Genomic DNA, 11999 nt, shown 5'->3' on the forward strand with positions numbered 1-11999 from the left:
TAATTAATAGAATATCGCCCCTTGGCAGCTTACATTTAAATCAAACAATTCCCTTCTATCTTCAGAACCCGGACATACAATATAAGACATATTACACAACCACATTGATCAAACTCTAGCTAGTATATATTTCTCAGTACAAGAATGTAGTGGATTGTGATAGACAGTCCACGTTTTATTAGATGATCAGTAAAATGACAATTTTATAGTCTTGCTACTGTCTGTATCTTGCTCTTTAAATTCCTTACTCTCTTAAGTAAACAATCAGATATAGGTTGACAGAACTAGAATGCAGTTTTTCATTGTCCAGTTATACCTGACTCTGGAATATTTCCTATTGTGAATTGATATTGGTCACCTTTGGAAATAGCCACCAAACCTTCTTTCTGTTTATGTACCTGTTATTAATCTTTAATAAAAATATCATGGGACAAAAAAAATTTACAAAACCTAATAAAAGTTTTCATTCTTCCCCCACTTGTGTTCTCCTAAAGGAGGTTTTGCTGACCACACACATGAAGTGAGGGAAGATCGGACGTCAGAAATGGCAAAAAAAAGTTAAAAGATGTTCTAACCCTTTTCAGTTTTTGTCCAAATTCTTTGGTTGGATTTGTGCTTGAAGTCTCAGGAAGTCACATATCTTTAGTAAATAATTTTACTGTATTACAGCAAAGTAAAACCAGGGACTTCCTAGGATGGCACCTAAGGACAGAAAGTCAACACCCAGCTATAAAAGATATTTTCATAAATGTTAGTCATATCATGCAAAAGTTTAAAAGATTCACACATGATGTTCAATACAAAAACGTTTGTATGATGTGACTAATACATTTGGAATTTGTATCCCTATGTTTTGAATTGATATCCCTGGCTGCCATCCTAGGAAGTCCCCGCTTGTTACCTTGTTGTAGACATTTGTTGGTTTGGAATGATGGCACTCTCGGTCCTTTGCCCAGTGCCATTCTACATCACTCCTTTCTCTCTTTGGAATCTATAAAATAATTGGACTTCTTACATATAACTTGTATGTATCAGAGTAAGGGTTCGTGTCCATAGAATCAGTTTGATGTCCATTTGAGACCCTTCTAAAATAATTTATAATACTGTATACTGACAGGTGAATTTGATCGGCTTCAAGTGGGTTTTGCATTACCATAGACTTATATAGGAAAGCAATATCCACTTGCTGTGAATAAAAGCTCATCAACATAAGCCCAACATGTATTTAATAAGAATTGTAAGCATATATCAGCTTTAAAATGTAAAATAACTGTCTTTAGTTACAATACTACCCCTCCCCCCACCTCTAATGAAGGTGACAATTAATAACAGTAACTGGGTGATATCCAGAGAGATGATTAATGCCGCTTACTAATGATTAGTGCCAAATGAAACTCATTTGTATTTTTTGATGTTGTGATTCCAGAATGGCTTCTAGCATCGTAGAAGTAACCAAGAACACTGCAAGGAAACTTCTTGAGCTCATCGCTGAAACCTCAGAAAACCTGACGATGATGGAAATCACAGACCACTTCCACCCCATCAAAGAGCTCGGGACAGGATCGTACGGAAAGGTTCTCTTGGCCAAACATCGGGGTTCAGGTAAATTTGTAGCCTAATTCATGTAAAGAGAATGATTTACAGAATCAGTTGTGCTTCTGAGTGCTTTTGAGCAGCATTTTTAAGTTTCTAAGTTTTCCAAGCCCCCCTTGCTTCCAGTTTTTGAGTGATGGTTATGGATCTTAATAAGTCAGAGCTTTTAGATTTACATAAACTTTTAACTAACTTTAGCAGGTTTTTAGCAAGCTTCATCATTTCTCTAATGTTGGGTTTATGATACTCATTGTCTTTTTATGTCTTTCTTTTTAACAGATGAGTTGGTGGCTATGAAACTGATGAATAAAGAGAAAACTCCAATGGACAACTTCCTAGTGGAATACGGAATGTCTCTTAGTCTCAGCGGCCATCCAAATATCATCGAAACCCATGAAATCGCTTTCCAAACCAGCAACGATTATGTCTTTGTCCAGAAGGTGGCACCAGCTGGAAACCTTCATTCAATAGTAAAGCTAAATGTAAGTTTGTATCAAAAATGTATTGATCTTTATAAAGTCACAATTTCTAGTTTTAGTTGCTTTTGAAGCATTTCTGAGTTTTAAAGGTTCCTTTCCCAGGGCAGTGAGTTGGTAGGATGTATAGTTGGCATACGCTTGTTGTTTAAGGTATGTGTATCACTCAAGATATGAAGCAAGGTTTAAAATGGAGTAAGATGGGTTAAGATGGATCTTGCACCATTAATGGCACCATTTTGTATGCTGACAGGTTTCCTTTAATCCTAGTCCTTGTGTATTCAGCTAATGTATGTTTGTTTCCCTGTACAAGAGGTAAGGTGGGTTCAATATGTTGGGTAACATTGTGTTATATTTGTGTCTAGTGACTAATTTTCTCTCTTTTTTCCCTACAGGTTGGTTTAAATGAAGATCTTGTAAAGGGTTTTGTTCCACAGGTAGCGAGTGTCTTAGACTTTATGCACAGCAGAGGAATGGTCCATCGGGACATTAAACTGGACAACATTTTGCTCATGGACATTGAATGTAAGGAAGTCAAATTAGCAGATTTTGGACTGACGAGGCTCCAGGGCACTCAAGCACCATGTATGGCCTGGTCCATCCCATATACTGCTCCGGAATTGTGCAGCTTAAAAGAAGGGGATCAATTGCTGCTGCACCCGAGCATTGACGTGTGGGCGTTTGGAGTCTTGTTGTACACAGTTATGACCGGCACATTTCATTGGGAAGAAGCAGGGGGTCATGACCCCATGTATCGGGAGTTTGCTTGGTGGCAAACGAAGAAAGACCTAACCTTGGCACCAGGAAAGTGGCAACAATTCTCCATTGAAGCCAGGCAGATGTTCTGGGACTTGTTGGCCCTCAATGCCTCTGAGAGGTGTTCTGCTATGGACATTTTAAAATATGTCCACCTGCCATGGACAGCAAAAATGCCTCCAGAGAATCTAACCAGGAAAACAGTCATACATGTGATATAACAGAGTGCATGATGTCCATTGTGGAGCCTCATCAAGTGCTGCCTCATACAAGTCTCATGTCCTAGGGGAAGGTAAGTCTAAATCTTAGGACTGCTGGCTTTTTCTGTATCTGGTCACATGTTTGCTTATCTACTGTAATTGCTGATTTCAGGAATACTAACTCATAGCATAGGAAAACCGTATATAATGAGCCACAGAAGCACAGATCTAATTGGACCACATGTCCACTTCTTTCCACCACAGTTCTCAAAAGCAATTTCACTATTCAAACATATACCATTCTAAAGCTATAACACCGATGTATGCTTACATGGTACCTACACTAATTACACATTCATTCTATTTGGCTTTAGTCTCCCAATGCTTCCCCTGCCTAAGAAAATATTATATGGTCAAATTATGGGACCCTCTGCTCCAGGGCCACAGAGCAGCTAATGGCATGGTTATACTACATAGAAATTACATTGCACTTCTTCTCACCATTGATTTTATTGTTCTCCTTAAATGGCCTTAAAACTCATTTCCAGTTTTATTCTTTCATGTGGTAGGAGGGGGGCCTGTTTACAAAAACAAGCAATGTTCACCCTCCCCAAGCTCTAGTGCTGCCCCATATTGTCTTTGCTCCAGATTCGGTCTTTTCCAGGATTTGACACCCAATGTTATGCAACATCTTCTGTGAGCTGACAGGGAAATGATTCAAGGAGCCAAGCTCACCGCATCACATGAGCCCAGTTCTCTGCAGCAGCATTCAGGACCTGTTCCCTGCTGGAGGATAGATGAGGATGGGAAACACATGTCAATCATATGTCCAGCCCAGCCAGCAAGAAAAAAAAAAGATTTAAATAAAGCTCCTAAACATGTGTACTATATTAGAACAAATTGATGGTTTTTAAATTTTGTTGGTTTTCTTTTCCCTTTTTTTGTTCATTGTCAAGTGTATTGGAATGTGTTCTGCAATCCTTCTGTACAAGGCATATATGGTAAGTATAATATTGTCATAATAAATGAAGACTTTAATGACTCTATTGCAGTATGGACTGAGGAATCCTTGGATACATGGATGGAATGATGTTACATTACCGAGCCTGAGATCAGCAAGCCCCCCCCCCCAGCTGCATAGTGTAGTAACTTTTGCTAATCTGTGGTTACTCCTCCTGTGCACTGGGTGGTGCTCTTGTGCTTCTTCACCTCTGGTTTATTCAATATTGTATTATTATGTTTATACAGCAATATGACTATTACTAATACTACTATCACTTTATACTACTTTACTACTTCTGCTGCTATTACTCCCACATGTATGGAAAACCTCTATTTCTTTGATGTTCCAGTGTTCACATTTAGATTTTTCTGTTCTTTTTTTTTCTATTAACATTATTTTGAAAACTTTACACTCTATTACCTAGCAGGAGAAATGAGGGGCTCCACTGATTGATACTTTCCAACCATTCCCTATTTGCCAGGGCATGCCCATTTTTTAGTTTATTGTCCCATGACGGTTGTGTCTGGGCTGTGTCCTGGGATCACAGCATGAGGGTCTGATGGTTTCAGCAGTAACAGCATCAGTGTTGGCTTCTAGTCCTGATCCTTGTTTACTCACATTCCCAGCAGCAGCTGTGCCCACTGATCTCGCCCTTTACCAAGTCACAAATCCCAGTGTATTGCATGCTATGCCAGATGGCCCTTCTGGCCAAATTAGGAAAATGATCTGATCTGGTGGAGGCTCTTACTGACTTCATGGTTGTGTCCGTTTTAGAAGACACAGCCTTGGTTGCCAGCTAAGGGTTATCAACAATCTCCTGCAAGGAAATTTTTTTCCCCCCAATGTGCTGACCCAAGTTGTCAATCCAAATATTCAGGTTGTGAGCCACACATGCAGCTGCCAAGGCTGGTGCCACAGAGGCAGAACTTGCTTCCTAGATTATCCTAAGGAGGTCCTCTATCTTCCCATCCATTAGGGTTAAGATGAAAGATTAGTCTGGATTTTCCTTTAACTAACACCCAAACCTTTCCCCAAGCATCATATGTAGGAGCTGTATTTCTAACAGTCCTACATATGACAGCTTCCCACTGTCACAGGATTTTAGAAACCACTGCTGTCACTGGGAATACTCAGCCATCTGTGTGTGGGGGGTGCATATGAGGACCACTTATTTTATAGGGGGTTTCCAGGTTTCAATAAGTATCTGCAGAACCGAACAATCACTAATCAGGGTTGTGGGGAAGAGACCCTTGTCCTCATGTATTATAGGGATAAAGTGCTTTGCTAAGGGTTCCCCCTGGCAAGGCACCCCTGAATGTTGAGGGCATGTGGCCTGAGGCTGAGATTTCTTTTTTCTGATTCCTTCCTCTGATTAAGGTCCTTCAAGGATTGATTTATGGAAAAGGTCCTCCCCTTTTTGGTCTAGCAATCATGCAGGTCTTTGCAAAAGCCCAATGAAAAATATTGTTTTCTGTGTGCCCTGTTCACACCACACCATCTGCACATGACATTAGCATTGTGGTGTGAACAAGACACATAGAACGCAATGGTTTTCTTTATACCCATGCAGGGACCTGAGAGGTGCATAAAAATATGTCAATGCACATGGTGTGAGCGAGCCCATAAGGTACACCCAAAGCAACACCGTATCCATGAAGTCTTCAATAAAGAGGTAATGAGGTAAGCATTAGGAATGCCATTCCCACAACCATATGGAGAGACAAGAACCTACCAATGAAGGGTAGCCTGGGGAAAGAGACAAGAGGGAAGTGCACATATCTGTGATCCCAATGACCACTGGCCCAACAGCCATCCGGTAAAAAAAAAAAAAACCTACATCACACTTTATTCCTGTTGGCAGTATACACAATCAGAACTGGAGGGGTGGGTGGGCTATTGTATGCTGTCTTGTATTTCCTGTTGAAAGTAGAACCATTCATCTCTGGTTGGACCTTGAAGATGGGGATATACCCTGAAAACTTGTCCTGAAAGTTGAATGTTAGTGCAAATAAAAAAAGTATCCAGGACAGTACTCAATTGTTCTTGTTAGCAGAAAACTAAAAAAAGAAATGTGTGGGTGGGCAAGACTTTAAGGCCTTAGATCACTTTTCACAGAGAAGCACAGGGGCAGCTGACAGGCATCGTGAGGCCATACTGCTTCTTCCTGAATGTTTTGGGCTGTCTTGGACAGTTGAAGTATTTGCAATGGTATTTTCAACTGCAAGCCTAATGTTGGACAGGCAGTTGCAGCACAGCTCTATTCACTTGAATAAGTCACGTTCAGTGACAGTACTGCCTACTGAATGTGATTTAGGGAGATAATTTTGGATGCTGAGCCCCACTGAATCAATGGGTTTGGGCATTTTCAAAATGGAGGTCATTGGTGGTCAACTTCTTCTTCCTGGTTCCCTGTGCCGGCCCATTTATGTCCTGTTTTATAAAACATTCTTAAGTTAATTAATGTAATTATTTCTAAGAACATAATTACTAGTTCTTATAATATAGATGGACAGCATAGGAATAGCAATGTTAGGTTATTTGGCCCCATATTGTTGTGGGAGGGTGTGACCTACTGTTGGGTCCATCCTTCTCAGCATAGTCTATTTGGTAGGGCGTCTCCCACTCCAGTACTGTATATGCATTTTTGTATGTAGTCAGTGGGGTTGCTGCATTGCTACGTGTCCTCTTTCACAATTCTAGTCATTTTGATTGTAAAAGGTTTGGCAAAACCTCAGGGGAACATCCCCTTCTCTTATTACTGCTTGGAGCCACCTTTGTGGGCCGAGGCCTGGTTATGTCCCCCTCCCCCCTCTTTTTGTACTTCTAATTTGCATTGTTTATTGTAAACCCAGCTATCTGATTTTTTTTTCCTTTTTTAATGTTTTGTTGATTTGTTTTTTGTCTGCAGTTATTTTTGTATTCTTTGTATTGTATTTTGTAATCTCTTAAATTCTGATCAATAAAATATTATGCAAAAAAAAGTCACATGCCTGAAGAAGGGGCCTTGCATGGCTCAGAGACCAGGATGTTGTTATGGTGTGATGTGATCATTTAATAAAATGTTTGGATGCTTTTTAGAGATCCTTCATGTGCTTCCGGCATATCTCTTGTTCTGTTATATCTAAAGGTGAATTCCCAAAACATGACCTACTTGGGGTACTTGACAGCTAAGGTTGGGAACCATTGCTATACACAAATTTTGCTAACCCCAAAAAATTAATTTCACTCTGGCGACCGTGGGTTACATTTGGCTTCCATATCCACTTCCCTCAAAAGAACCGTACCTGTACATCCTCTGGTTGAATTTGGTATACTGGGGTCATGGCTGGAGCTCCAGTCATGACCCCAATATCTTTTTTTTTTTTTTCAGCCAGCCATGTGAAATAAAGTGATCCAAGTGGCTAATGAATCACTGGATCACTTTCACATGCAACTGAAGGGGGCCCCCCCGCTGCCTTCTTGGGCTCTCCCATCCCACCAGGGAGCTCCACACTGAACTCGCAGGTTTTGCCTGCCAACTATAGAGATAATCAAAGACCAGAACATGCCCAATCATTTCTATGATCTAAGAAACTGGAAGCAACAAGTATTTTGTCATTTCTGGTTTTGGTTTAATGTAAACAAGCCATTACCAGCCTGTGAAAGCATCTGATCACACCAATCTCAGTCTGATCAGATCTTTTTAAGAGCAGAGAAGAGGTCTGGGGTCTAATGGACCCCGTATGTCTCAGTAGAGAGGACCTGTCACTGCCCATGCTATCACAAGGGATTTTGTTCATCCTTTGTGATAGCAATAAAAGTGATTTAAACAAATGAAAACAAATAAGTATTAAAAAATAAATAAATACAAAAATAAAAAAAACACTTCAATACCAGAATCCCCCCTTTCCTGCCCAGGCCAATTTTCAGCTCTCAGCCCTGTCGCACTATGAATGACAATTGCACTGCAACACTGTATTCATTAGAAACTTTTTTTAGACAGATACAGCTTTCTTTTGGTAGTATTTAATCACCAACGTTTTTATTTTTTTCTAAAAAAATGAAAAAAGACAACATTTTGAAAAAAAAATTTCTTAGTTTCTGTTATAACATTTTTGAAATAATTGATTTTTTTCCTACACTGATGTTTGCTGATGAGGCTGCACTGATGGCTATTGATAGGCGGCACTGATAAGGGGGTACTGATGGGTACTGATAGGCGGTACTGATGATTATTTTTATTATACAGTATTTATAAAGCACCAATAGTTCGCTCAGCGCTGTACATTACAAAGGGGGACAGAACATGTGACAGAACAATACCAATACAATGCAAAACATGAGGGGATCGAGGGTCCAGCTCTTTCGAGCTTACAATCTAGGAGGGAGGGGATGGTGGCACAGGAGGAGATAGCTGTGGGGGATGGAGTGGTAGGAAGAGTGGAGGAGGTCGGCAAGTTAGCAGGGGGTGGGGTAGGCTTCCCTGAAGAGGTGGGTTTTCAGGGTGCGCCTAAAGGAGAGGAGAGTAGGTGATAATCTGATGAGTTGGGGCAGGGAGTTCCAGAGGATGGGTGACACCCTGGAGAAGTCCTGGAGGCAGGCATGGGAGGAGGAGACCAGGGAACTAGAGAGAAGGAGGTCTTGTGAGGAGTGGAGTGTGCGTGCTGGGTGGTACTTGGATATTAGGTCGGTGATGTTGTTCGGGGTAGTATGGTGGACGGCTTTGTATGTCAGTGTTAGGATTTTGAATTTGATCTGTTGCGCAATCGGAAGCCAGTTGAGGGATTGGCAGAGGAGGGTGGCGTAAACGGAGCAGTTGGAAAGGTGAATGAGTCTGGCAGGATGGACTGAAGCGGGGATAGCCAGCGACGAGGCAGGCCAGTAAGGAGGGAGTTGCAGTAGTCGAGTCGTGATACGATGAGGGAGTGGATGAGCTGTTTAGTGGTTTCTGGGGTTAGGAACGTGCGTATTTTGGCGATGTTGCGGAGGTGGAGTCTGCACGAGTTTGTTAAAGATTGGACTTGGTGTCATTCTGGACTCCAACCTATCCTTCCAGCCCCAAGTACTCTGGCTGCGGGGCGGGTTTGATGGTGACGTTGTTTGACGTGATGGAGAAGTCAATGGGGGGTGGGGTCCGGGCTGGGGGGAAGACAAGAAACTCGGTTTTAGAGAGGTTCAGTTTAAGGAAGTGGAGCGACATCCAGTCTGACATGTCGTTCAGTAGGTGTGTAATTCGGGCAGAGACTGAGGGGGTGAGGTGGGGGGTTGAGAGATTTGTGTGTCGTCGGCATATAGGTGGTAGTTGAAGCCGTGGGAGTGAGAGTGTATGAGTTGGCCAAGGGAGGAGGTGTAGATGGAGAAGAGAAGGGGCCCAAGGACAGAGCCTTGAGGGACCCCAACAGAGAGGGGGAGTGAGGGGGAGGTGATAGCATTATAGGTAACGCTGAAGGAGCGTTGTGACAGGTAGGATGAGAGCCAGGAGAGAGCAGAATCTCTGAGGCCGAAGGAGTGTAGTTTTTTAAGGAGGAGGGGGTGGTCGACTGTGTCGAAGGCCACGGAGAGGTCAAGGAGTAGGAGCACTGAATAGTGGCCATTAGCTTTGGCGGTTAGCAGGTCATTGGAGAGTTTGAGTTAGGCAGTTTTGGTAAAGTGTAGGGGATGGAAGCCGGACTGTAGGGGATCAAGGAGGTTGTTGTCATTGAGGTGAGAGCTTAGGTGGGTGTAAACTAGGCGCTCGAGGAGTTTGGATGTGAATGGGAGCAGGGAGATGGGTCTGAGGTTGTTCGGGTCATTGGGGTCCAGAGAGGGCTTTTTAAGTATGGGGGTGATGTGTGCATGCTTCAGAGGGGAGGGGAAAGGGCCGGAGGAGAGGGAGAGATTAAAGATGTGGGTGAGGGAGCATAGGATGGAGGGGGAAGAAGGTTGTAGGAGTTGTGAGGGGATAGGGTCGAGGGGGCAGGTGGTGAGGCAGGTACCAGGGGGCAGGTACTGATAGGCGGTACTGATGGGTACTGATAGGCGGCACTGATGAGGAGGTACTGATGGGTACTGATAGGCAGCACAGATGAGGAGGTACTGAAAGGCAGCACTGATTGGGCTGCACTAATAATCAGGCCAGTTGATCATAGACACTTCTGAATCCCAGTCGGAGATGACTCCAGAGCCACCCAAAGATGACATGGAAGAGGCACTAGTGATTTTTGACGATGAATTCTCTTTACACATTGGAGCAGAAATACACATTGAGTAAAGAAGAATTGGTGAGTGATGGCGCATCTGAAAGAACATCACATATGGTCAACTTTCTCAGGTATGTGGCTTTCTTGAGAAAATTAAAGCATCAAAAGATCCTATATGTATTTTGTAGTAGTCAGCTCCACAATTCAAACTTTTAGGGGCAAGCCACACTAGCATTTCTGATCTAAGTGTGTAGTCATTACTCTTTGTCCCACCATATTACCACTGTTGAACTGACCACATGCAGTTTGTCATTAGAAATTTAATTTTCTTGTTTGCATTTCACAGATCATTTCTTTATTTTCTTCTAACAATATTTCTTTAATTTTTTTAGATGCCAAGTCTGGACTATCCCCAATGGATGAACAAGACCCCTGCCTGGTACATGGGAGATGTAACTTGTACATATATAAGTAGTTACTCCTCCTTTGCACCGGGTGGTGCTCTTGATGTGTCTCTGTACAGAAAAATACAGTTTGATCCTGCCAGAAGTCCAGTGAGCTCCTAAATTCCTGTTTGAGCTAACAACACTTTTTCTGTTGCACTGAAATTTCAAGCAAATCTTTCAGCCAGGTTTAGAAATACATGCCTATATGCATACATTAGTAAGTCAACCACTTAGCCATATTTCTTGCATGAATTGGGTTCATCATCTCTTCATCTTTAATCCTCAGCAAACCAACCAGACTTGTTTAGGACAGTCAGGTACATAGAATCTTTAGAATGAAAGGTCAGCAGTGACTCTGTAATGATTTCATTAGAGGTTCTCTCTATCAATCCCTTGTTTTTCCTTCTCTCTTTTTACCCCTTTTCCTCTCAAATTTCTATTGTCCTCTACATCCTCCTTCCACTCCAATTTCCTGCTCTCTCTTTCCATTTTCTCTTTCTCTTCCCCTCTCTTTACCCCCCCTTCACTCTCTCACTTTCCTCCACCCTCTCTCTCTCTCTCTTTCTCTCTCTTTCCATCCCTTCCAATCTTTTTCCTCTCTTTTCTCTCTTCCCCTCCTTTCTTTCACCCATCCTGTCCCCTTTCCTTTCTCTCTTTGCCTTCCCTACCCACCATTCTCGCTTCCTCTCTTTTCCATTCTTTCTTCCTCATTTCTATTCCTTCTCTCTCTCATCCTCCTCCCCTGTTCTCTCTCTCTTTCCCAATCTCTACCCTTCTCTCCTCTCCTTTCCTCTCCTCGGATTTTTATAATCATAGTGGTATTAACCATTAAGAGGGTCCAATTATACTGTTTTCAAATATTACATACTTTCTATACATCAGGTATTTATACAGGGCAGGCGGCTTGCCCCCCCCCCAATTTTGTGGGGTCCCCTCATTGACTGGCCTCTCATGGTATGCCCGGATGCTCCCTCCCATTGCCTTTGTGCAGATGCATGTATCTTAAGGTATTTTAGTTGTCCAACTGGTCTGATATGTATTTTTTGCAGACCTGTGTAATAGTTGCGTTGTTGATGTTTATGGCAACTCTTGCAATGGTTGCTAATGTAAGCAGTTGTCTCCCTTCCAATACTAAGATTATCATGCAAAATTGGCATTCCTGAGGGCCACAGTTGGACACCCCTAGTCCCAACAATGGAGGGTGGCTTCCATAAACATGACCATTGTGATGGGAACAGTATCATCAGTCACACCTCAGCCAGGTGTTCTACATCCTCTTTACCATATCAGTTCACAAGTCCATCACCATTATTATGGTCAGTTCTGTCCTGGGGGTAAAAGTTCTCTCTATATTTAGCAACTACATT

The 11999-nt window shown here is 42.3% G+C and overlaps 1 protein-coding gene across 1 annotated transcript; it reads left to right on the top strand.

Moving 5' to 3' along the window:
• The first annotated feature begins 1427 nt into the window (after positions 1–1427).
• Positions 1428–3046, top strand: LOC149435288 (serine/threonine-protein kinase SBK1-like). Its single transcript, XM_089662836.1, has 3 exons — positions 1428–1602; positions 1873–2075; positions 2465–3046. Exons 1-3 carry the CDS (start codon positions 1428–1430, stop codon positions 3044–3046), a joined length of 960 nt encoding a protein of 319 aa, XP_089518962.1.
• Positions 3047–11999: the final 8953 nt, after the last annotated feature.

The sequence above is a fragment of the Staurois parvus genome, unplaced genomic scaffold (genome assembly GCF_062004578.1).
Source record: "Staurois parvus isolate SC_StPar_1 unplaced genomic scaffold, SC_StPar_1.0 ptg001565l, whole genome shotgun sequence".
In the NCBI taxonomy this organism is placed as follows: domain Eukaryota; kingdom Metazoa; phylum Chordata; class Amphibia; order Anura; family Ranidae; genus Staurois; species Staurois parvus.

Coding starts and splice junctions, on each gene's coding strand:
- LOC149435288 (XM_089662836.1), top strand. CDS start 1,428: ATGGCTTCTAGCATCGTAGAAGTAACCAAGAACACTGCAAGGAAACTT. Junction 1,603..1,872: donor GGCCAAACATCGGGGTTCAG/GTAAATTTGTAG, acceptor TCTTTTTAACAG/ATGAGTTGGTGGCTATGAAA. Junction 2,076..2,464: donor ATTCAATAGTAAAGCTAAAT/GTAAGTTTGTAT, acceptor TTTTCCCTACAG/GTTGGTTTAAATGAAGATCT.